This window comes from Girardinichthys multiradiatus, chromosome 4 (assembly GCF_021462225.1).
Source record: "Girardinichthys multiradiatus isolate DD_20200921_A chromosome 4, DD_fGirMul_XY1, whole genome shotgun sequence".
NCBI classification, from domain to species: Eukaryota; Metazoa; Chordata; class Actinopteri; order Cyprinodontiformes; family Goodeidae; genus Girardinichthys; species Girardinichthys multiradiatus.
This window is the reverse complement of record NC_061797.1, coordinates 6,581,956-6,609,601: the sequence shown is the minus strand read 5'-3', so window position 1 is coordinate 6,609,601 and position 27,646 is coordinate 6,581,956. Positions and strand designations below refer to the sequence as shown.

Sequence of the window (27,646 nt, the reverse complement as noted above, 5' to 3'; positions counted from 1 at the left end):
GTCAGTCAGACTGACATACGCATAACAGTCAGTCAGTCAGTCAATCAGACTGACATACGCATAACAGTCAGTCAGTCAGTCAATCAGACTGACATACGCATAACAGTCAGTCAGTCAGTCAGTCAGACTGACATACGCATAACAGTCTATCTTCAATCAGTTTACATTATTTGTTGTGTTTTTGATGAAAAATTGGTTTTGTGATGCTGTGACTAACAACAAGATCTTCTCAAAATAGCTCTCAATGCCTTTAAGGTAATGAAAAGCACATAATTAATGATACACATTTTAGTTTGATTTTAAGACTTTTATGGTTATTGGTGAACAAGAGCTGCTTTATCAGAAGTTCAGCCATATTTAAATACAAAGAATAGGAGAGAATCAAACCGATATAAATAAGATGGCAGAGATCAGATTAATAATACTACTTTAGAACGTAATTAATACACTATCTGATGCAATACAAAACCATTGTAACCCCATTTTTATCTGTTAAGTAGTAATAATGATGGCTTGTATTTGGCTTTTCAGAATGAAAAGACATTTCTTGCAGTTATATTTTTGTGTACTCAGAAATACTATTTTTGAAGTATTCTTTTCACTTACAATTTTCTCAGCATTCAGTGTTTTATTATAATAAATGCTGTTTCCCTTGGTCAACTTGAGGTTTTCTTTCTTTTAACCTATTCCTTTTAGTTTTATCTACAGCCAATTTTAAACACAGTTGACTATAAACAACCAACATCTTCTGCTGTACTCCATCCTGAATGACACTCTTCAAGGATTTCGTTTTTTCCTTTGTCTCCACTGACAGCTCTGTTGATGGGGCCATGGATCCCATCAATCAGCAACAAATTGTTGCAAACACTCCCCTTAAACTGCCCTGATTGACAGATGAAGATCTGTGTAAATTACAAGGTAGTTCTATACATCCTTGTCTATTTGTGGTATGTTTCAAAACCCAGAATCGTTATCTCAGCATTGGAAAACTTTGCAACTTTGGCCTGCCAGTATTAAATAAATTAGAACTATTTTATAAGAACATATATAAACACCAGTCAACCTACTTTTTTCTAGCTTTCCTGTTTTGAACAACTATTATTTAGATTAGCACAGGCGACATCACACTGTGAAGATGAGAGAGGGGCCAGTGTTAAAGAGGGTTTTACTATTATTTTACAACAAAAGCAAATGATCATACAGTTGACATTTTACACTGTGTTTGATATTATATTAAACATTTGCGATTACCACGGCAAGTGTATTTTCGAGACATTAAAAGAACCTTGCTTTCACTCTGAGGTTTCCAAAACGCTGCCACCATTTCGAAATCTAAAGTGTTCCTTGACAGGCGGGGGTTTAAATATCTAAAGGATAAAACAGAGCTGTATTGCATTCAATCTTTCTTCTATCTGCTTTAAACGCCTAATGTCTGAATTTATTAATGGTTATATAAGAAAATATAGTGTTAGATTAAAAAAAATGAATAGTCAATATAAATATTACAGGTCCCATAGATATAAATGTAGGTGAATAATATTGCCACCTCCTAAAATAATGGTCTATGAATGAGTGTGTGTGTGCATGGTTGTTTGTGTGTTGCCCTGCGATGGACTGACGACCTGTCCAGGGTGTACCCCGCCTCTCGCCCATAGACTGCTGGAGATAGGCACCCGCGACCCACTATGGAATAAGCGGTAGAAAATGACTGACTGATGACTGTCAGAATTGTTTGTCAAAAATGATTTTATTTCCTAAATCATCTCCTCATGATGCTAGCCACCTGTTGTAAAATTGTCCTCAGTTGAGGAGGTCATGCAATTCCATGCCTGTTGTATAATGGCCTATGTCAAGAGTGTGACTTGGACAATGTTACAGGCTTTTCAAAAATGGCTACTGCTTCAGGAAAAAGCTATTTTCATAATTCAGGGCTCATCCCCTCTTGGTAAGTGATTAGGATTACCACAATATAGGCAAGGCATTAAATACTGTATAGATATTTATTATTTTAATTCTGTCTTTCAGTCAGCATTTTTGTCTACAAAGTATTCATGAAGCTAGCATTCAGGAAAGAGTGGAAGAGCTCCAGAACCTGTGGCTGTAACAACTAATCGTTTTTATGTCAACGCTTCATTCTTCATCAACTGTTTTTTTTTTTTTTTTTTCCACATTATATGATCTAATTGAGAAACTTAGCTTAATAAAAATGACTATAAGAAATGGATATGTCAACAATCATCTGTTGTTATAACCTTTTTGGGTGAAATTGTTAATAAATATTATATATATTTTGTGAAGTTTCTTTGTTTTTCTTGAAAAACTTGAAAAATGACTCAGGCTATTATTTTATGAAGGTGACGATATGGAAATTTGCTATAACTGGGCATTACACCAACCACTAGATGACAACAGAGTGCTGTTAATATAATCCATGTTAGAAATGCATCAATAGGTGTAATTGTTACACATGTCACTACTTTGGATTTGTGGTGGTTTGATAACGCCTCACTGATACTGGAAATGTCCCTTATGATGCACTCACTGATCAGAAAACATTGGAATTGTTTCAGATTGGCTAGTCACTGATCAGGGCCAAAACTTGGCTCATTTCAAAAGCCGATTTCCTAATGCATCACTACTTTTCTGTTGATTCAGAACTACTACCTTTGTCATAAAACCTGTAGCAAATGATTTTCCTTTATGATCAGTCTGTTATATCTAATTGTTTAACACAAAGTTTGAATATGAGTGTGTGTAGTCCTTAAAAAAGAGAATTGAAATGACAGTATAAGTTCACTATATTGTGCTGCCTTGTTGTGTTTACTCTGCACCAGAGCTCTTCTACAAAGTTGAATATTGTGCTGTGTGTTGAGCAGTGTGGGTCTTCATAAGGAAGAAGCTAACTGGGCAATGGAGATATCTCTGAGGGATGGTGGTAATACTCCAGGCACAGGCTTGGAGTATTCCCACCAACATGTGATACTGTTAGTGTGATATAATCGGGTGTTAAGGCCAGTGCTTAGTTACTGTCACAAATAGGATTCATCAGCAAAGAGAACTTTATGCCTGTGATTAGTCTTTTGTTAACATAAATTTATCTGAATGAAGCCTTTTGTTATATATTTAGCATGTCTCAAATCAATATTAAAGCCTATTTTCCATTTCTTAGAAACAAAAGCGAGATATATTGATCTTTTGCTTATGTGGCCACTTTTTTCTGCACCTGCACCAGATGAGAGCCATGAACTCCCCCCTCCCGAACCTTTAGACATGTCTTTAGACATTAGTCTAGACGTGAACTGATGCCTCCTGGAAAGAGGAAGCACAGCTAGAGGCGATTTACTTGAATGATACCTCTGAGGGGAAAATCCAATTTGTCCCAGCAGATTATAGCACTCACACGGTTTCAGTTTCTACAGGTCAGTTCGTTCTCTGCTTTGTGTGCCTACATGTCATGACCCTGTGTATGAAGCACTGGCTGTAATGGTGATACTGAGACAATAATAGTGATGGCAACATATGGTTTGTTCCAAAAGAGAAAAGCATTTATGTCTTAATTTCTGCCATGATCAAATCATAAGAAAACAGATGGATCTAGATTTTTTTGGCTTAAAAGGTAGAAGAAAGATGAACATACACAGCTTTGAAAAGTATTTACACACCTTGATCTTCTTTTATGTGACAGAGTAAAGTACTAATTCATAATTGTAAAATGGAGGAAAAAAGATACACTATTTTAATATCTTCATGAATAAAATCTTTACATATGTGGCATTCTTTTCTGTTCAGTCCCTCTGAGTCAATACTTTTTAGAGACACCTTTCACTGCAAGTTCTTAAGGGATTTCTCTGCTATCTAGCTCAAGCTCCTTCATGTTGAATAAGAGTATTTGTGAACATCTATTATCAAATCTTGTCACAGATTTTCATTACATTTAGGTCTAGAGATTCTATGTAAATACAGGGGTTGGACAATGAAACTGAAACTCCTGTCATTTTAGTGTGGGAGGTTTCATGGCTAAATTGGACCAGCCTGGTAGCCAGTCTTCATTGATTGCACATTGCACCAGTAAGAGCAGAGTGTGAAGGTTCAATTAGCAGGGTAAGAGCACAGTTTTGCTCAAAATATTGAAATGCACACAACATTATGGGTGACATACCAGAGTTCAAAAGAGGACAAATTGTTGGTGCACGTCTTGCTGGCGCATCTGTGACCAAGACAGCAAGTCTTTGTGATGTATCAAGGGCCACGGTATCCAGGGTAATGTCAGCATACCACCAAGAAGGACGAACCACATCCAACAGGATTAACTGTGGACGCAAGAGGAAGCTGTCTGAAAGGGATGTTCGGGTGCTAACCCGGATTGTATCCAAAAAACATAAAACCACGGCTGCCCAAATCACGGCAGAATTAAATCAGAATCAGAAAAGCTTTATTGCCAAGTACGTTTTTGGACATACAAGGAATTTGTTTTGGCGTAGTCGGTGCAATACAGTACAAATTAAACAGTATAAACATATCTACAGTATAATATAAATATATGTGCACAGTTTTAAGTGAGTGTGCACCTCAACTCTCCTGTTTCCACCAGAACTGTCCGTCGGGAGCTCCACAGGGTCAATATACACAGCCGGGCTGCTATAGCCAAACCTTTGGTCACTCATGCCAATGCCAAACGTCGGTTTCAATGGTGCAAGGAGCGCAAATCTTGGGCTGTGGACAATGTGAAACATGTATTGTTCTCTGATGAGTCCACCTTTAATGTTTTCCCCACATCCAGGAGAGTTACGGTGTGGAGAAGCACCAAAGAAGCGTACCATCCAGACTGTTGCATGCCCAGAGTGAAGCATGGGGGTGGATCAGTGATGGTTTGGGCTGCCATATCATCGCATTCCCTTGGCCCAATACTTGTGCTAGATGGGCGCGTCACTGCCAAGGATTACCGAACCATTCTTGAGGACCATGTGCATCCAATGGTTCAAACATTGTATCCTGAAGGCGGTGCCGTGTATCAGGATGACAATGCACCAATACACACAGCAAGACTGGTGAAAGATTGGTTTGATGAACATGAAAGTGAAGTTGAACATCTCCCATGGCCTGCACAGTCACCAGATCTAAATATTATTGAGCCACTTTGGGGTGTTTTGGAGGAGCGAGTCAGGAAACATTTTCCTCCACCAGTATCACATAGTGACCTGGTCACTATCCTGCAAGAAGAATGGCTTAAAATCCCTCTGACCACTGTGCAGGACTTGTATATGTCATTCCCAAGATGAATTGATGCTGTATTGGCCACAAAAAGAGGCCCTACACCATACTAATAAATTATCGTGGTCTAGAACTAGTTGCTTCAGTTTCATTGTCCAACCCCGTATATTTTAATCCAAACTATTCCATTATAGCTCTGGCCTAATGTTTAGGGTTGGATTAGGGTGGAAGGTGAGCCTCTGCCCCAGTTTTTTCTATTCAATTCAGTTTTATTTATATAGCTCCAAAAACTCAATTTTAACAGGAAGAAACCTCCAGCAGAACCAGGCTCAGTGTGAGCGGCCATCTGCCACAACAGACTGGGAGTTTGAGAGAACAGAGCAGAGACAAAAAAGAACACAGAAGGACTGATCCAGGAGTACTTTCTATAGGAAAGAAAAGTGAAACATTAATGATTATAGCTTCTTTAGAGGCTTCATCTAGGAGTGAAAGACAGCTAAGCAGATGAACTCTGAGCCAGTTTTCAGGTCTAGAGGTCTAGAATTCAGATCTTTTGTAGACTTTAACATGTTTTCTTCCAGGATTGCTCTGTATTTAGCTCCATATATTTTCTCAACATCTCTTCCCTGTCCTTGTTGGAGAAAATCCCCCCCACATCATGATGCTGCCACAACTATATTTTATTGTAGGGATGGTGATGTGCTTGGCCAAATTGTCACTACACAAAGCTTTCTATGTGTAGGCCAAAAAGTTCAGTATTGGTCGTCCACATGTGTGGTGTGTGGCATAGCTTGTGGCAAACTGGAAACAGGACTTCTTATGGCTTTCTTTCAACAATGGCTTTGCTTTTTCGTGTTTCATTGAGGCAAGGTGTTTGGAGTTCAAGGCTAACAGATGTCCTGTGAATGAATTCTCCCAACTGAGCCGTGGATCTCTGCAGCACCTCCAGAGTTACCATTATCCTCTCGGCTGCTCCTCTGAATCCTTCTCTGGGCTGTCCTGGTGGGTCCTGTTGTGTCATACTACTGATTAAACAGAGCTCTGTGAGCTTGTTTTTAACCCTGCTTTATATATTAGACAACTTTCTCTCTGAGCTGTCTGCTGTGTTACTTGGTCTTCATTGCCTACGGACTTTCTCTGACAAACCCCTGATGCCTTCACAGAACAGCTGATCCACTAAGTTAGTCTATCACAAGAAATCCCAATGACACACATTGATGTTAGGGGTTGGAAAGTGACTAAATGTAAAAAACAGGTTCAAGGAGTATGAACATTTTCAAACGGCATCGTATTTGTTATACCAAAAATGGAATAATAATAATTAGTATTATTATGAATTATTAGTATGTTTATAGTATGTTATTGTAAAAAAGAATATGTTGTGAGTTATTTAAGTTAATTTCAATAACTCACAACAACTTGGACGTTTTGAGAGGACTTGCTGTATAAACAAGTAAGTGTTACAGAGAAATTTGCTGACTGTTCCACAGGAGCCTGTTCCTCCTCTGATTGGCTCTCCATGCTGAGTGGCCAGATGATCCTACTGAATCTGCAGCAAAAACTGCTGTCAGAGCTCTCATTAATAATTTCCACTGCAGACTTCATAATTCTCCAATGCACACTGTATATCTCAACTTAGAGGGTGGGGTAGGAGAGCTGAGAAAAGCTAGAGAACTAAATATATCACATATTGCTTAGATTTATGTAGGATGTTGGCCGTTTTATGGGTTTTATGGGAGAAACAGATTTTGGACTCATGAAATGGCTATCAAAATCAACGTCTTTTTCGAATTGTGACTTCCCCCTGTAAAATTTATCTGAAATAACTCAGCCCCCCTGGCTATGTTTTGCACTGTGAGGTGTGCTGGGAGCTTTCATAGTTGTCTCTGGCAGCGGCATGCAGGAAGCTGCAGGGTGGTGACAGCACTGGCCCCTGGGAATCCTAAAACCAGTCATTTATATGAAACATGCGCCTCAGCTTGGGCTACTCCTCTCTGTGCTGCACCTGTTAACAAAGGGACAGTCTTGACTTCTTTGTCAGGGAGCTGGACAGAGAATGTCTTTTTATTTTTCTATGACTGTCTATTTAGAGCTTAGTGTCAGTCTGCAGCTGGGCCGGGTAAATTGTAACCGTTATACAGAAGAAAACTGAGTTATGGTTTGGCAAAATAGCAAAAGTTGCTATTTTAACCCATAACTCAGATTTACAATTGTTTTAAAGATAGCACTTATTCTCAAAGGAGTTGTAATAATCCTTTTTGTCAGCCTATTTTAAACTCACATTGCCACCCAAATGAGAGCACCGGGCATGAAGCCTTAGTTTTTATAAGGTTAGTTTTATCTCTTGTCTAAAAACTTTATCCTTATCCATCACCTAATCCTGATTCTGACTTAAAAAATGTCAACAGACTCAGAAACAAAATGACAGAAGGAATCTTGTGATAAATTTGGTCAAGATTCACACCAGCGATGTGGTCAGAGCACAGCTATGAGTCTTTTAGGATATGTCTTTTTTTTCTCATTCTTTGCAAAATAGTTTAAGCCTGGTTAGATCAGATGACGGCATCAATGAACATTGGTTTTTATCTATGGCCACAGATTATCAGCTGGATTTAGGTCTGGACTTGGCTGGGCCATTCTAACATGTGAATATGTTGTGATCGAAACCCACCATAGTAGCTTTACTTTTATGTTTAGTGTCGTCCTGATGAAATGAAAACCTGAGCCCAGGTCTCGCAGGTATTCCTTCAAGGATTACTCTGTGTTCATCTCCATCCATCTCCCCATGAACTCTGATCAGATTCACTGTCCCTGCTGATTGAATAGGATCCCACAGCATGATGCTGCCACAAACATGTTCCACCATGGGGATCGGTGTGCTCAGCATCAAGTGTAATACTTTGCCTGTAGGCCAAAAAGTTCAATTTTTGTCTCATCTGGGCAAAGCCCATGTCATGTTATGTCAGCTCTACATGGGCTGTGGTAACTTTAAACAGGATTTCTTAACAATGAGTTAGTTCGCGCCATTTTTTGATAAAAGGCAAGTTTGTGTAGTGCACAATATAACACTTGGCTTTATAACCCTAACCCTGCCTCAAACTTCTCCACAACTTTATCCCTGAAGTACCTTATGTGTTCATGGTGGTTTTCATGATGCTAAAATATAAAAAAAAGTTCAATGGGTGAGGCAGTTGCAGGAGCATCAGATGCTTCATACATGCATCAGACAGCCTTGATCATTTTTGATCATGAAACAACTGATTTATTTGACAATACCTTTAGTTTCTGAAGTGGATTCTAATGGGCTGCAATACATGTTCTGCTGCACTAAACAGCAAGCACCATGAAATACATTTTGGGCATATAGATCATAAAATATGATCAGACAATTTTAGATCAGGGAGGGATAGAACATGTTGAGGATCTACTAAAGTAGGAGCTACTAAAGTAGGAACATCATGATATCATCAATAAGGCAGAAACTAGATGTTAGATAACAAGCGTGCTATGCCTGAGACTGAGGGTACTTCAAGTCTTCAGTAGTCATTAAATATCAATTGTACTTGACACAAGTTGGCAAAATTACACAAACTGATTAAAACCTGTTAACAAATGTCCCTTGGCCTAAAAGCTTTGTTATTCACTCAGTATCCACTTTATTAGGTATACCTGATCAGTCACAAATAGCGAATCAGCCATTCACATTGCAGCAACCCAATGCATTTGGGCATCTGGGCATAGTGAAGAAAGCTTGTGTAAGTTCTTTGATCAAGGCATGTCGATTAGTGCCATACAGATGATAGAATCAGAACTCAGTGGATGTTTTCTTAAAGAACTGCTTTTACATCTGGAGCATTTCAGTAAATTGTGAATCGAATCTTACTGCAAAAAAATTGGGCACAGCAGTTTTACCTCAATACCCCCCATTATACATGCCACCTGCAATTAAGTGACTTACTGCTGTCTAAATGGTTCTTGGAGGTGATAATATTGTGCACACCGATAATGTGTTGACAAGAAATTTCAACACGTCCTGCAGCTGTGCTCCATAGAATGGGCAGTTGCACAGTTCAACCTCCTGGGCTCTTAACACGAGTCCATCAAACCTTGTCATGTACTATTAATGCTGTTTAATTCATCTACAGCCCATATCCTGTGTTTGCTGGTCTTAACGTTCTGTTTTCATCGACTGTTGGACACACCAGGGACTGCCTGCAACACTACTTATGCACTCTGATGACCCTTTTAGACGTGAGCTCTTTGCAAATGAAGTCCCTTAAACCCCATTGGTGGTCTGCATGTAGACCTAATTATGTATATAACAGTTTTTGTCATTTCATGTATAACCCCTTATTTCAGCATAAGTGCGTGAATATATATTCTTCTCCTAATTTCACATAGAGCTACACTACACCCCCTGCGGCTACAATTACAGCAATGAGTTCCTAACGGCTTTACATAAACACACCATCTGGTCATAAAGTATACTAGCTACTGTTTGCATTAATTTGTCCTTGTTCCTGCTCGTCATGAAATATAAAATACTCTGACGATCCATCGTGAACATTCCATGTAAAACTAACCAGCCTTAGCCTCAGTCACTAGGAGAACACAGTTTAACATGAGCCCCTTTCCCCGTCTTAATGCTCTCATCTGGAATGTAATAAGCACAGCAGCAAGAAGCTTAGTGCTGCCCCCTGATCTCAGGCCCCACCAAGGTAACTGTCAGGCAGCCTCAAATCCTCACAGTCTGACATGATTATCTGGGGCCCATATCACACACATTTACATTAACAGTCCAGACCACTTTTCTGATTTCTTAATTTCCATGTCCTTCAGTCTCTGTGCCATTCCACCATTTGTCTAATTGGATTAGATCAAAATGATCTTTTTCTTGCCCACTGTCTGGGTGGAAATAAGACCTCTTGATGGTCCATATTACTCAGAGAGGTGGGTCAACAGTAGAGTGTCACCCTGGGCCAATGCACATACATTTTCCAGTTCTGTTAAAGGGACTTAACGAAATCCAACACCTCCACTTCTAGTGCCATTTCTTTTTTTTAAAGTGTTAAGTTGAAACACTTCTATTCAAACAAGCTATAAATGTAGTAAGTATAAACTTACTATATCATCACACTCTTTAAAGTCCACCTTCTATCAGTTGTAACGTTTTAGGTATCAGGACAAAATGAAAAGGAATCAGGTTTTCGAGTATGAAGGTTGTCACTACAGTATCTGAATTGGATTTAAGTCCAGACTCTGGCTAGGCCACTCCAAGACTTCATTTTGTTGTTTTGAGTCATTCAGAGGTGGCCTTGGTACTGTGCTCTGGATGACTGTCCAGCTGCAGAACCAAAGTGTGATTAGCCTTCAGTTCCTTTACTTATGGCTGGATATTCTCCTGCAGGATTTTCTGGTAGAGGAAAATTTATGATTCCATTAATTATGGCAAGTCGTCCAGATCTTGCTGAAGCAAAGCAGCCCAAACCATCACACTACCACCACGTTTGACTGAAAGTACGATGATCTGTTTCTGAAAGGCTGTGTCACACAACTTCTAAAAGCTCCACTTTTGTCTCATCAGTCCACAGAAGATTTTCTTATTGGTCTTGTGGATCATAAAGGTATTATTTTGGTAAATGTGAGACGTGTCATTGTGTTCTTTTGGGTCAACAGTGGTTTTGGCCTTGGAGGCCATTTTTGCCCAGTCTCTTTCTTTTCGTTAAGTCTGACCTTAAGTAACGCAGTGAGGCCCGCAGAGCTTTAGATGTGGCTTTTGGTTCTTTGGTGACCTCTTGGTTGACTCCTCGATATGCTCTTAGAGTAATTTTGGTTGACTGTTTTCTCCAGTTATGAATTATGGGTCTCACTTCGATGTGTTGCTCTTTGAGAACTTTCAGCCATCAGAAAAGCTCTATTTAAAATATTTATTATATTTGCAGGTCAGATTATAACCAGGGTTTGGTTTGAGCTCAATCTTTCTAAAACATTTAGCTAAATCACAGTTAATTCATGATTTAACCAGTGGGGTAGTTACAGAAGGCCTAGGTTGGTTTGGATAGTTTTTTTTTCCTTAATAAAAGAAAATCATCAATTGAAAACAGCTTTTTGTATTTTCTCAGGTTACCTTTATCCAATATCAAACTGTTTTTGATGATCAAAAATATTGAAGTGTGACAAATAACCAAAAAAGGAAGACATCTGTAAGGGGGCAAACACATGTTCACAGCATTGTAAGATTGGATTGGACTGTGCCATTGCAAGAACTTGATTTATAGTTTTCCTTTAGCACAGCTGCAGCTGCAGGACGTGTTGAAATTTATTGTCAACAGTAAGATTCGATTCACAATTTACTGAAATGCTCCAGATGTAAAAGCAGTTCTTTAAGAAAACATCCACTGAGTTCTGATTCTATCATCTGTATGGCACTAATCGACATGCCTTGATCAAAGAACTTACACAAGCTTTCTTCACTATGCCCAAATGCCCAAATGCATTGGGTTGCTGCAATGTGAATGGCTGATTCGCTATTTGTGACTGATCAGGTATACCTAATAAAGTGGATACTGAGTGAATAACAAAGCTTTTAGGCCAAGGGACATTTGTTAACAGGTTTTAATCAGTTTGTGTAATTTTGCCAACTTGTGTCAAGTACAATTGATATTTAATGACTACTGAAGACTTGAAGTACCCTCAGTCTCAGGCATAGCACGCTTGTTATCTAACATCTAGTTTCTGCCTTATTGATGATATCATGATGTTCCTACTTTAGTAGCTCCTACTTTAGTAGATCCTCAACATGTTCTATCCCTCCCTGATCTAAAATTGTCTGATCATATTTTATGATCTATATGCCCAAAATGTATTTCATGGTGCTTGCTGTTTAGTGCAGCAGAACATGTATTGCAGCCCATTAGAATCCACTTCAGAAACTAAAGGTATTGTCAAATAAATCAGTTGTTTCATGATCAAAAAGGATCAAGGCTGTCTGATGCATGTATGAAGCATCTGATGCTCCTGCAACTGCCTCACCCATTGAACTTTTTTTTATATTTTAGCATCATGAAAACCGCCATGAACACATAAGGTACTTCAGGGATAAAGTTGTGGAGAAGTTTGAGGCAGGGTTAGGGTTATAAAGCCAAGTGTTATATTGTGCACTACACAAACTTGCCTTTTATCGAAAAGTGGCGCGAACTAACTCATTGTTAAGAAATCCTGTTTAAAGTTACCACAGCCCATGTAGAGCTGACATAACATGACATGGGCTTTGCCCAGATGAGACAAAAATTGATTCTGTTGTAGATCTGTTCTTTTGCTTTTTCACCAACAACCATTATGCACAGCACCAGCTTACTTTGCTCTTATTTGGTACTACTCAGCAGTCCCATAATTTCACTGGATGTTGCTTTACAAACTGAAACCATACTGACTGGTTTCCTCAAGGCAGGGTGTCCAAATTGCAGCCCACATGCCATTTGCTGCCCTTGGAATGATTTTGTTCAGCCCTTGACCACAATTTATAATAATCAAGCTGCATCATACATCAGAGATCTGACTGTTCCATATGTTCCTAACAGAGCACTTCGTTCTCAGACTGCAGGTTTACTGGTGGTTCCTAAAGTCTCTAGAAGTAGAATGGGAGGCAGATCCTTTAGTTATCAGGCTCCTCTCCTGTGGAACCAGCTCCCAGTTTTAGTCCGTGAGGCAGACACCCTGTCTACTTTTAAAGCTAGGATTAAAACTTTTTAAGCTTATAGTTAAAGTAGCTTAGTCTATCCTGAGCTATCTCTGTAGTTATGCTGCTATAGGCTTAGACAGCTGGAGGACATAATGACCACTTTCACTCTCTCTGCTACATTCTCCTCCTACTCTCCAATTTTGCATTATTTGCTGTTATTTCAGCTTTTAACTCTATGTTTTCGCTCTGTTTTTTCCTTTCCTAGAAGCTATATCTGGCCTGACTCTACAAGGGTTGGACAATGAAACTAAAACACCTAGTTTTAGACCACAATAATTTATTAGTATGGTGTAGGGCCTCCTTTTGCGGCCAATACAGCGTCAATTCGTCTCGGGAATGACATATACAAGTCCTGCACAGTGGTCAGAGGGATTTTAAGCCATTCTTCTTGCAGGATAGTGACCAGGTCACTACGTGATACTGGTGGAGGAAAACGTTTCCTGACTCGCTCCTCCAAAACACCCCAAAGTGGCTCAATAATATTTAGATCTGGTGACTGTGCAGGCCATGGGAGATGTTCAACTTCACTTTCATGTTCATCAAACCAATCTTTCACCAGTCTTGCTGTGTGTATTGGTGCATTGTCATCCTGATACACGGCACCGCCTTCAGGATACAATGTTTGAACCATTGGATGCACATGGTCCTCAAGAATGGTTTGGTAGTCCTTGCCCATCTAGCACAAGTATTGGGCCAAGGGAATGCCATGATATGACAGCCCAAACCATCACTGATCCACCCCCATGCTTCACTCTGGGCATGCAACAGTCTGGGTGGTACGCTTCTTTGGGGCTTCTCCACACCGTAACTCTCCCGGATGTGGGGAAAACAGTAAACGTGGACTCATCAGAGAACAATACATGTTTCACATTGTCCACAGCCCAAGATTTGCGCTCCTTGCACCATTGAAACCGAAGTTTGGCATTGGCATGATTGACCAAAGGTTTGGCTATAGCAGCCCGGCCGTGTATATTGACCCTGTGGAGCTCCCGACAGACAGTTCTGGTGGAAACAGGAGAGTTGAGGTGCACATTTAATTCTGCCGTGATTTGGGCAGCCGTGGTTTTATGTTTTTTGGATACAATCCAGGTTAGCACCCGAACATCCCTTTCAGACAGCTTCCTCTTGCGTCCACAGTTAATCCTGTTGGATGTGGTTCGTCCTTCTTGGTGGTATGCTGACATTACCCTGGATACCGTGGCTCTTGATACATCACAAAGACTTGCTGTCTTGGTCACAGATGCGCCAGCAAGACATGCACCAACAATTTGTCCTCTTTTGAACTCTGGTATGTCACCCATAATGTTGTGTGCATTTCAATATTTTGAGCAAAACTGTGCTCTTACCCTGCTAATTGAACCTTCACACTCTGCTCTTACTGGTGCAATGTGCAATCAATGAAGACTGGCTACCAGGCTGGTCCAATTTAGCCATGATACCTCCCACACTAAAATGACAGGTGTTTCAGTTTCATTGTCCAACCCCTGTATGTTTAGCTGTTAGACCTTCCTGGAGGGGGACATCGGCTGACCTACTGCTGTCAACCATTTAATGTTGTCCTTTTACAGATACACTTTGCCCTCTCTTTTAGTGTGTAACCCTATCTCTCTCCTTGACATAGCTATTGACTGAGCTTTGCTGTGATTAACTGTATGTGCTCACTTTCATACTCTTGAAAACTGGCTCAGAGTTTATCTGCTTAGCTGTTTTTCTCTACTAGATGAAGCAACTACATGCAAGCGACTGTCCACTACTTGTCCGCTACATGCTCATCCAGGAGGAGTGAATGCTGCAAGTCAGTGACTCGATGCAATCAGCTAGGTTCCGTTATTTAACCAATATGAATTCTGACCTGAATTTTTCTGCGCTGTTTAATAGTTAGGATAAATTGGAATCTATGAACCTGACTTGGAATCTGTATGAGCTGACTGAATTGACTTTGTGCCTTGAGACGACATGTGTTGTGAATTAGCGCTATATAAATAAAATGAATTGAACTAAATTGAATTTAAGGTTGATACAAAAAAGGCCTACGAGCAAATGATCGGTTGATGCAGTTTTTAATGTGAGATTTGTTAAGACGCAAGCCTTTAAAAAAGGGACAAGAAATAAAATCTTCTTAAAAACGAAAATGTTAGGTAGAAAACATATAAATCTTTTAATAACTGCATTTTTTTTTCTGTCATTTTAATATAATGGTAAATATGCACATACATCCAGTAACCTTTACACTGCCATTCATTAAACTTGGCTAAATACAGCGTAGCCTGTTGTTGTTACTGAGAGTGGACTTAAACATTTAGAAAACAGTCAACCCAATACAGGTCCTTCTCAAAATATGAGCATATTGTGATAAAGTTCATTATTTTCCATAATGTCATGATGAAAATTTAACATTCATATATTTTAGATTCATTGCACACTAACTGAAATATTTCAGGTCTTTTATTGTCTTAATATGGATGATTTTGGCATACAGCTCATGAAAACCCAAAATTCCTATCTCACAAAATTAGCATATCATTAAAAGGGTCTCTAAACGAGCTATGAACCTAATCATCTGAATCAAGGAGTTAACTCCCAGCCTGGTTCATCACTCAAAACCCCAATCATGGGTAAGACTGCCGACCTGACTGCTGTCCAGAAGGCCACTATTGACACCCTCAAGCAAGAGGGTAAGACACAGAAAGAAATTTCTGAGCAAATAGGCTGTTCCCAGAGTGCTGTATCAAGGCACCTCAGTGGGGAGTCTGTGGGAAGGAAAAAGTGTGGCAGAAAACGCCGCACAACGAGAAGAGGTGACCGGACCCTGAGGAAGATTGTGGAGAAGGGCCGATTCCAGACCTTGGGGGACCTGCGGAAGCAGTGGACTGAGTCTGGAGTAGAAACATCCAGAGCCACCGTGCACAGGTGTGTGCAGGAAATGGGCTACAGGTGCCGCATTCCCCAGGTCAAGTCACTTTTGAACCAGAAACAGCGGCAGAAGCGCCTGACCTGGGCTACAGAGAAGCAGCACTGGACTGTTGCTCAGTGGTCCAAAGTACTTTTTTCGGATGAAAGCAAATTCTGCATGTCATTCGGAAATCAAGGTGCCAGAGTCTGGAGGAAGACTGGGGAGAAGGAAATGCCAAAATGCCAGAAGTCCAGTGTCAAGTACCCACAGTCAGTGATGGTCTGGGGTACCGTGTCAGCTGCTGGTGTTGGTCCACTATGTTTTATCAAGGGCAGGGTCAATGCAGCTAGCTATCAGGAGATTTTGGAGCACTTTATGCTTCCATCTGCTGAAAAGCTTTATGGAGATGAAGATTTCATTTTTCAGCACGATCTGGCACCTGCTCACAGTGCCAAAACCACTGGTAAATGGTTTACTGACCATGGTATCACTGTGCTCAATTGGCCTGCCAACTCTCCTGACCTGAACCCCATAGAGAATCTGTGGGATATTGTGAAGAGAACGTTGAGAGACTCAAGACCCAACACTCTGGATGAGCTAAAGGCCGCTATCGAAGCATCCTGGGCCTCCATAAGACCTCAGCAGTGCCACAGGCTGATTGCCTCCATGCCACGCCGCATTGAAGCAGTCATTTCTCCCAAAGGATTCCCGACCAAGTATTGAGTGCATAACTGTACATGATTATTTGAAGGTTGACGTTTTTTGTATTAAAAACACTTTTTTTTTATTGGTCGGATGAAATATGCTAATTTTGTGAGATAGGAATTTTGGGTTTTCATGAGCTGTATGCCACAATCATCCGTATTAAGACAATAAAAGACCTGAAATATTTCAGTTATTGTGCAATGAATCTAAAATATATGAATGTTACATTTTCATCATGACATTATGGAAAATAATGAACTTCATCACAATATGCTAATATTTTGAGAAGGACCTGTAAATGTTGGAAATTGTATGCCTACCTTTTCATAAGGCCACCTTGTGAGACCCTTTTGGTAAAAGATTAATAAAAAAAATAGAAATTATGACCACAAGTTCTTTCAACTTCCTGATTTTGGCCCATATGTCCAAAGATGGCCAAAGAAAGCCTCACATGGTTCCCATGTACACTGGAGCAAAGGTACTGACACACACACACACACTTGCACTTGTCAGCTGAGCACCAGTATTCCACTTGCGCTAAGAACACTCTTCGCTTTCTTTGCCAGATTTTACCCATGATTCCCATTGGGCAAAGTCTTCCAGAGTCAGCTCTAGGTGGGGGGGACAGTCGACATGGCAAGTTAACACACTTCTGCAACTGCGTGTGGGGACCCGACTGAACCCCACATCAGTCGCAGTCATATAAAGGTTTGAAGTTTTGAGCCAAATCTGGATGCAATCAAGCAGCGTGAAAAAGTTATCACCCCAACTGCAAAACACGTATTAGCAACAGCCAGTTAAAGGTGCGGCCATCCGTGTTCGTTCTCCTAATCCTCTTCTTCTTCAAGTTGTATTGGCGGTTGGCAAAGCACAAATTGGTGCATTTTTACCCACTGAACTGTTGCCCTCCTGGCAGTTTCAACAAGGCTCTGAAGCATTCAGTTGGCTTTTGTTGGTTTGATAAATCTGTTATCTGTGGTCTCTTATCAGGTCTCCCCAGTCTTTCCCTCGTCATAAAAAAAATCTGTTAGTTGTGAACTCCAAATCTTTTCAGTCTCTGTGAAAACTGTAGCATGTACTCAGCTTTCCTTGTATGCAGCTGTGGGGGCAATTGTGTCAAACCTCTATTAGATGGAGAAGAGGAGAACAAGTTGAAGAGATTTCTCACCAGACATTCCACCCAATTTAAGGTTGCTGGGCTCCCAAGCATAAAAACGGACCAAATAAAGGTAGCAACATTTTTCGGACACATTCTCTTCTCCAAGCAAGCGTCATTGTTAGTTTCCTACCTCTGCTCTGGTTTAACTATTTATCCTCTTCTTTGTCTGTTGTGTATCTTCTGGTCAGAAGTTAACCACCACACATTTACAGTCAAGCAAAGTTTGTGTTGTCTCTGAACCCTGGGCTGCCTCTGGGTGACCGGGGGGACCTGACAGACCCTCACCGTGTGGTAAAGATGGCAAAACTTGGGTGACACATGTCTTGAGGAAGACCAAAGGTCCGGTGGATATTCTTGTGAATCCAACAGGGGAATTCGAGACACGGATTTGCATTTTGGCCTGGTTTTTGTTAAATGAATAATTAAACATGTCATGTACAGAATAGTTGTTCATTCGAGTCCATATTTCACCCCATTTCAAGTACATGTACCAGATGTTTTATTTTTTTTACTATGTCCTGATTAGAAAAGCCTCAGAACTGTAAGAGCGTGTGGTTTCTTTTAAATAACATGCACACAGGGGAGGCAGATGATAAGGGGCAACTTAATAATTCAGGGCAGTACCCTGACACCATCTCCAACAATATGACCTAAGTGAACTAATAAAAAACAGGTTTTATAGACAGAAAGCTTCTAAAACATTTTAATCTCAGAATGAATCCTGCTGTGAAAGCCTCAGAGGTCTGCTAGAGAACATTACTGAACAAACAGTGTCATGAAGACCAAAGAACTCAACAGACAGGTCAGTGAGAAAGTTGTGGAGAACTCTGAAGTAGGGTTAGGTTAAAGTAAATGGTAAATCAAATTAATTTATGTAGAGCTTTTCTAGTCATACCCACCACTTAAAGCGCTTTACACTAGAGCCACCTTCAACCAATCACACTCACAAACGTGCACACATTCATATAAGGGGTTAAGGTAACAAACACTAACTTGAAATGAATTGAAGGTTTGAAATACTGAACATGGTAAAATTGAGTGCTATAAAAACCAACATGTGATTAATTTCCCGTGTGAAAATTAGAATCTGTGAATTTGGAGGTCATTAAAATGATAATATTGTGAATATTAATGTTATAAATATTAAGGTTATCAAATTTAACATCGCTTGTTTTCATTCACTGCCTTGATTTTAGATCGGAATACGGCAGCAGCCCCGGCGCGACAGCGGAGTACTTGTAGTCCATAGCTCTTCGCCTGCATTTTCAATGGTACAGCAGTGATATCGTTGGCCACGGGGTGGAGCCGTGGGGAGTCACAAGCGAAAAGCGCCCAGGTTGATTCCAGTGTTTCCACCTCAGTCTCTCTTTAACACGATGAGCCGGTAATCAGGCGCCTTCTCCGGAAGAGGGAGGGAACACTGCTCGGTCAGCTGATAGCTGCCAAAGTAAGTTGGCGCTGGGAAACGCAGAACCTCTTTTTTTTAAAATTAAGTGGAATCTTAATAAACCGAGTAGATATTTGAGTTCAACAAACCTACATTCTCACCTAAAAACATCTTACACATTTATTTGGGATCACAGAAAGCGTATTATTTACATTTTTATTCACAATTTTTGCCACCATCGTCCGCCATTGCTGCCCGAACTCGACCAATTCGATTCAATCCGCAATGAATCATGGGAAATTGTGGGCGACGGACTACAAGGCCCTGTCCGTCGCACCGGGGCTGCTGCCGTATTCGGATCTACCGGAAGTAACAAAAATTACACTGAACGCGATGAACGATAAAACTGAAGTGATAAAAATGGAGGCGTTAAAATCAAGGCAGTGAATGAAAACAGGCAGCGTTAAAATTGATAACCTTAATATTTACAATGTTATTTTAATGACCTCCAAATTCATGGAATTTTTACAAAGGTGAAATTAATCACATGTTGGTTTTTACGGCACTCGAATTTACCATGTTCAGTATCTCACACCTTCAATTCATTTCAAGTTTATTTTTGTTACTTTGACCCCTCATACATTCATACACCGATACGCAGATCGCTAGACATCATGGGGTTAAGTGCCTTGTCCAGGGGCATGTATACATCTGAAAATAGAAATGTATGACCTAATTGCAAACTCACCAAGATATTGCCTTCAAACTAAACAGACTGACAAGCTGTGCACACAGCATTATTCAGAGTTGCAGCCAAGACGTCAACGGTAACTCTGGAAGAGCTAGAGATCAACAGCTCAGGTGGGTTAATCTGTCAGCAAGACACCTATTAGTCATGCGCTGTATAAACTTCTCTGCACTCACCAAAATAGCCTAAGTTGAATAAAGGCCCTGGGAAGCCCTGTTCACCGTTTACCACAAGCCATGTATGGGCCCTGCATGCAAAACCCAAGATATACAACTGAAAACTACTGCACATCACCCATAATACGGCATCCCCACTGTGAAACCCGGTGGTGGCAGTATCATGCTTTGAAGATGCATTGTTCAGCAGAGACTTCATCAGAGTTGATAGAAAGATGTATGAAGCTTCCAACCAGGGCAATTCTGGAAGAAAACCTTTAAGAGACTGCGAAAGATTTGGGCAGAGACTCATTTTCCAGCAGGAAAAAGGCCAAAAACATAGAAGGGCCTAGTCAAAGTCTAGATCCAAGTACCATTACAAATCTGTAGCATTATTTTAAAAAATCGCTGCCGCTCCATCCAAACAAACAGGGCAGTTTTAGAGCTTAACCACTATGGAGTTTCATAAATAATGTCTTTAGCTTGCCGACTGTAAACCAGATTGGAGTTCTGCTTCTTCCTTTCTTTTTGGGAGTTTGGATCAGCACCATTCTTATTTTAAATCCACTCTTCCTACACATGTTCACACAGTTTGGGGTGGCAGTCCATCACTTTTAAACCATAACTGCAATGAAACCATCTGAGAGTATTGCTCTATTAGTCTGTTGCGGTAGGCAGAGACCAGTTTCCCCAGACCGCAGTGGCACTCCGGCCATATAGGACCTGCTCACTGTCAGGGGACCCAATCTACGTAAAACACCCTGGTTTCAGACCCCAGCCGAAACACACATAAAAACAGCCTAGGTAGCTGAAAAGGTTCCGCGAGGTTAAATTCTGGGGAAAAAATCCAGCTGAAACTCGCCTTTGATAATTTGTAGCTCTATTTGCAGGCCACGCTTTTTAGGTTTCCATTTGTAAAACAAATACCTTCCAGCACACAACTATGCACTACTTTGTGTTAGCCTATCACAGAAACTCCCATAAAATATATTATTATTATTATTAATAATAATATTTTATTTATAAAGCACTTCACAAACCAAAAGGTTGTACTGGTGAATAAATAAGCTGATGGAAAAAATGTGAAAAGGTTCAAGGACTATGAATACTTTTGCAAAGCAACATATGTGTTCAAGCCCCAAAATACAGAGAAACAACAGTATGGGGCCACTCCAAATCATAGCTCTACTTCTGCTCCCATCAGGCTGATCTTCTTCAAGCCTGGCCCCAGAGACCCCGAGGTGGGTTAGAGCTCCTCCAGCAGCTGGGCTCCTTCCAGTACTCCCATGTCTTATTCATGGCGACCCATCGGCTCTCATCACTCATCAGCCAGACTCCCCCACAAATGAGCGTCAATATACACACACACACACTAATCAAGGACATCAGGCGAGGCGAAGCTTGATCTAGTGAAACTAGCTAATCAAATTTGCATTAATATAATGGGTGATCTAGATCTGTAAATTTGGGTGCATGTGTGCAAGTACCTAATCCAGGTCATCAGCTCCACAGTGTCTGGATCATAGAACTCCCTCAGCTCTGATAGCTCCTCCATCAGCTTAGGCCAGAACTACAGGAGGTGAGAAGAGGAAGGGGTGGAAAACCTGGATTTTACCCTCATTAAGACACAGAGAACAAAATCAAACTCGCACTGAACTGATTGTAACAGAGTACAGGTGCATCTAAACTAATTGGAAAATCCTTTAAAAAGTAAAACTTTAAATAAAAATGTTATATTTATTCATTACATGCAGAGAGATATATTCTAGTTTTAATATTGGTTAATTTAGATGATTATGACATACAGCTTATTACAACCCCAAATCCTATTCCTCTGAAAAGATTATTTTATAAGACCAATAAAGCAGCTTTCTACTAACGTAATGAGGGCCTGCTAAACAGTATGTCTACTTATGGTACAGTGTATGAACTCAATACTTGTACGGACATCCATTTGCGTTATGGCAGCCAAGGTAGCTGGTATTGGGACATTTTGGGCAGTAGCCAATTACTGCTGAAAAATAACATTAGCACCTTCATAAAGCTTGACAGTAGAGAAAAGCATGAAGTGCTCTGAACTTTCCTGGTAGATGGCTGCACTGACGTTAAGAAACAGTGAACCAACACCAGCAGGACAGCCTGTCTGTCCAGATCCAGACTCCAGAGCAAGTAAATCTTGATCCATGGTTTTGAAAAGTGAAGTTGAATCACGGAATTTGACATAAAAGCATTGAATATCATAGAATGCGTTCCTTTGTGCATTTCATAAAACAACTCTTTAAAGATCAAAGAGTCATCTAAGAGCATGTCTTCACCGCTGCTGTCTCTCAGCCTGCTTGTTTTGTGTCCCACTCAGCCGAGGCTTAGCTCTCCCTCAGACCCAGGGGCAGACTGGCAATCTGTCCATTCTGGAAAATTCCAGAACTGGAATGCAGTCCCAGGCCGTTGGCCGACCTGGTCACTTTAACACGTACGCTTTGTATTAAAGTGATGGATCGGCCGGAGTTAAAGTGACCCTGCTGTGTGTGCGTGGACTAGACGAAGGAGAACAACATGAGCGAGGCTGAGGTCAGCTGACTGAGAATGGGCTGATCATGAGTTAAAGAAACAGGCTCCTCAAACTGAGGACTGAGAGCTGTGTCTGTTTTACTCTTCTATAAACAGTTATGGAAGTTAAACAAGCAGCATCTCTGGCAGGAAAGGAAGCATCCCTGCCCGCGTTGACTATGCGCTGAAGAGATCCTACGCAGGAATGGTCAACCCAGATGATTCTCTCTGTAGACCTAATTGCTCATTGTAGTTTGGACCTATCCTGTTTCATGGATGAGCCACAGCACACAGGACGGACTGAATAATGGAAGTGGAGATGACCAGCAGCTCCTGTGGAAGGTGGTACTTTTTGACTTGCTGTAGGAAGTACAGTTTGTGCTGGGCCTTCTTCTGAACATTGTCTATGTGTGAAGACCATCTCAGGTTCTCACACATGGTGGTTCCTAAGAACTGAAAGTGATCCACATTAGACACAGTGTTGTTGAGGGGAAGCAGTGTAGGAGGTGTTCTCCAGAGGTCCACCATCATCACCACTGTCCTGAATGGGTTAAGCTCCAGGTGGTTCTGACCGGCCGATCCATCTCTGGTCTACATGCAGACTTGTCATTGTCCTGGATCACAACAATAACTGGTGTCATCTGTGAGCTTCAGGAGTTTCACAGACGCGTCCGCTGAGGTGCAGTCATTTTTTCTCTATGACGATGAGCAAACTGTTGGAACTGGTTCTATTCACCATATGATTAGTTAAAGAATGCATTTGCTTCGTCATACCTGGAATTGTGACAAATGAAAAAGGAAATACAATAAAACTAATTCCATAGTCCCCTAGCTTCAGGCAGCTCATTGAAGGCAGACAGTGGCAATTTCCACACAAATTTATTAAGTAACTAATTCATTTCTTGGTAAGTTTTACCTCAGTTGTTTTGATGTTACTGTGTCTTGCTGCAAGTTATGTTCAGTTTATTTATTTTGTTTATTCCTGTTGGTTAAACTTCAAACTTCTCATAAAGTTAGAGTGTTTTTTTTCCTATTTATTTCTTTATTTATTAATTCATTCAGCCTCACTCACAGCATTTATTAGGGTCTGTTCAACTGGCCGAGGGTTAGTGATGGGACTGCCGGTACCACAATGATCATAAACCACAAACAAAATGTCCTACCTTGTAATGCAGCCAGCCAATCATCAGTACTGGAACCGCACATCTGACAACCCGCAGCTGCAAACAGGAAACAGAAAAACAAACACTACAGTGAAGTAAAGTTAAATGTAGAATACGAGAGGAGTCAGAAAGTCATGTGAAAAAAACATGTAAGACAAGCTCGGGGTGAGATAACACAGGGATGAGAGGCAGAGCAGTAATCCCTGCTGTGAGCATGTCAGGACCACACTGACACCTAGTGGTTGGAATCACAGAGCAGAGAGGAGGCAGCAATATGATTCACGTTCATAGAAAACCAACAAATCATTTAAAACCTTTACATTAAAGCATATTAATGCATACAAAGCAGGGCGGTGGAATCAAGGAGGTCCCATTTACTGGAAAAAAAACCAAAAAAAAACACAAAAACTAAGTAGCATTTGATCAAAATGGAATACAAAAACATGGGAGAGGGGTTGGTACCAGAACTTTAGTGTTGCAGCGGAGAGCTTTAAGAAGCAGAGTCCACAGCTCAGTCCCACACACACCATAGGCTGCGACCGCACACATGTGACCTGTCCAAATGTATTTCATTCTGTGGAAAAATGGGAAAAGAGAGAGAAAAACAAAAACGAGTGTGAGTCTCCACCATGGAGGGAAAAGTAAAAATGCGCCATGTAAATTTGAACTCCAAGATCTTCAGCAGATGACAGTCTTTAGTTAGGCAACAAAGGATAGGTAGAGTTGAAAATGGAGAACTTGAAGTTAGTACCAAAACACTGCAGTGTTCAAATGTTGCTCCAAAGTTTATTTACTGCAGCAGCCTTAAAAGCAAAGGAAAAGATGAAACAGGAGAGAAGGTGAGAGACTGGTACACAGAGGATCAGGCTGGAAGAAGTGCAGAAATAACCCAAAATAAGTCTGTATATGTTTTTTAATACAAAGAAGCGGTCTGACAGAAACAAACGCTTTCTGCACTTTTGGCCTTTCGTTCTTAATCAGTATGTTTGAGAAAGTGCTGACATCAGACGCTACTTTTCTCCAAATACAACTTGCACAGTTTTAAAAGCTTCTGACTTTTTGTAGCGTTCTGTGGGAATTCAGTCAGAACTGTAAGCCGCTCGCTTTCTTATTCTTTACACACTATATTATTCAGGTGGTATTTTCTTGGAAATAATCCCTGAACTTTGATTGGAACTTGCATTAACTGAAGCCTCCTTGACATCAGTCTCTTCGATGTCATAAATTACTGATGTTCACAGCTGGATTAATTTAAGAGCAACAGTTTCTGTGCTTGATGAAGAAGTTGGATGGCTGCAGAAGGTTCAGTTCTGGAGTATGGTGACCCAGTGCATAGCATTGTAAATCTCATCAGAACACATGGCATTTTTGTTTCCACAGCTCCAAGGATTTTACTTACTTTTTAACTGAACTGATAAGCACCTTGTGAATGGATGAAATATGCGGGAATAAAAATGTGTTTGTGGCATTGGGGCCATGATGCTTTGAACTAAAAGTGCAAACTGTAACAATCAAACGTGCATTTCAGAAGTTAAATTTGTGTAGGAGAAGACAGAAGTGGAATACTTTAGTGGAGGAAATGGAGAGAGATTCAGAAAGAATATACCAATACTTCTTAGCTTTTAGCTCAGTAGGGCTAAGCAGTAAGCCACACTTAGCTTTAGTTATGATATTAACTAACAAACAGACCTCCACATTGAGGTGATATGCGAGCAGCTATACTAGCTTTGCTAAGACAAATAAATAAAAAACAGCTAGCATACTTTTCTTTTGGAGTAGTTACTGACTGGAAATGTATGGAAACCAGTAAGCACTAGCAGGGTTGCCAGGTTTCGCAACGAAGCAACAACTAATACAATTTTTAACTAAAAAGCATACAGGTCCATAAAAGGAGACTTAAGGAAAACTAATTCTCATTTATTATGATGTAATAAACATTCAAGATCCTAAATCAGTGTCATTTATGAATGTATTTAATACATGTTCATACAGTTGCTTTCAAAAGTCTTTACACCCCTGTTAAAAGGTAACAATCATAAATCATTTAAAAGATTCTCACCCCTGAACTTTCCAGACTAAATGTTCTTATTTTCCTCTCATGAATGCATTGTTTTATTTTTATTTTTAACGTATGTATGGCTGAACAATAAAACCTCTGTTCATCTTCAGCTTTTTAGCAGACATCTAAAGGTTTTGGGTCAAAACTCACTCAAATCAATTTTGACCTGATTAGAATTTCTTCCAGCTTGACCAAAACCCCAGGTCCATTTAAAGAGAACTAACCCAACATCATGATGCTGCCACCACTAAGTTTCACTGTGACTGTGTTAAATCTACCCTTTGGTTTCATCAGACCATAACACATTCTCCCACAAGGTTTAAGAAGATTTTAGCCAGGCCCGGATCGTTTCACTGGAACAAAACACTTCAGTTGAGAGCCCTACTCATTCGGAGGAAACAGGAACTTTTCTTCACATGTAGAACACTATCAGTACTTATGGGCCTTTTGGCAGCCGCCATGGCCAGTTTTTGTCTTGTCTTTTCATTTTGGAGAAACATCCAGTTTTAGTATTGTCACTGATGTCCCCTCGTTTCTCCTATGATTGTTAACCGGCTGTCTTTACTGTGGCCCGGCACGCAGGGGACTGACTGGTGGATCCGTTCTGCAAACTACAGCTTTAGGTAAATGATACAAAAGGAAAAAATGTTCCTTGAACGGCAAAACTTTATTGCAGAATACCTAATATGTATGGCAGCTGTGTACACAATTGGACTGGGATTTAATTATAATCAAAATGTGATTCAACAAAGCATTAGATTAAAGCCTTTTAACACAGCCAGGTTATTGGACCTTTTTCTGTTTTGTTTTTTTTATATTTCTCACCTAACATTTGTTTGTTTTGCAGTTGGATAAAACATCCCACGTAGTCACATCAAAGTAACATAAAGTTTTAAAATGATTTATCATGTTGTTTTTGTTCTTTTTTACATCACACACCGCTGGCATTTTAACAGAGCTGTGCACACTGTTGACGGCCACTGAATGTATGACAGTAGAATGATTTTGGTGTGCCTTTAAATACATTTAATTATGGCTTATCTCTTAATATGCCAACTTACTTCAGCCTAAAATTAAACAGAATGAAACAGATCAAGGTGGCGTGTAAAACTGATTAGAGCGAGATACATGTTTTGAATCGAAAAAACTGCTTTTCCTCCATCTTCTGCCTTCAGGCTATCATGTGACTAAAAAAGATGTGGAAAACTCTAAATCGATCCCTCAGCATATCAAATGTTACAATTTACTAAATGGAAAGACAACGATTTCAAGAAAATGTTACCTGGTTTGTGTTATAAGTACCTCAGTTTTTGTTATATTTTCATGATTAGTATGATAGAAATGAACAGATAAAAAGTAGCGGAAAGTGGTTTAGATTCCTCCCTTTGATTAGACAGACTAATTACGGCCTCAGATGTCGGGCTCAGAGTGAAGTTTGTGAGCAAATGTTTCTCATTGGTTCTAGGTCACAGCACATTCCCGTTCGCATTCAGGACCAATGAACAGGTTTTCTGTTTGACTTGATCTAAAATGTAAAAGAAAACTTGGAGAGAGAGCGAGATAATCTCATTTAAATCACACCTTATATGTACTGTTTCTCCACTGTAGCAGTGTGTAAGAACACAGGAAGAAGTGTGTTTCTAATTGATCTAATTAGGAGCATCCCTTGTTGGTGTTTAAATACCGTATTTTAAAAGGTTGGTTAAGATCTGCTGCCTAACAGGCTTTTTGTGAGAAAAACTTGCACCACAGTATTGACTCCAGTATTTTTGTTTTAATTTTTCCACATTATTTTCTGCTACAGACTCGCACTAAAACTGAGCGGAGTGTATTTGTCGTAGAAAGAAGTCTAGAGGCCATCTTCACGCCTCTGCTCAC

General features: G+C 40.3%; 1 protein-coding gene across 2 annotated transcripts in view; it reads right to left on the bottom strand.

Moving 5' to 3' along the window:
- Positions 1-27,646, bottom strand: part of dpy19l3 (dpy-19 like C-mannosyltransferase 3) — an 82,719-nt gene that overhangs the window by 16,604 nt on the left and 38,469 nt on the right. For both annotated transcript variants that reach the window (XM_047362840.1, XM_047362839.1), the window contains 3 exons: positions 24,172-24,283; positions 23,710-23,766; positions 21,487-21,569 (listed from right to left, as the gene is read on the bottom strand). In XM_047362840.1, coding sequence (XP_047218796.1) covers positions 21,487-21,569; positions 23,710-23,766; positions 24,172-24,283 — 252 coding nt within the window. The remainder of the gene's footprint in view (positions 1-21,486; positions 21,570-23,709; positions 23,767-24,171; positions 24,284-27,646) is intronic.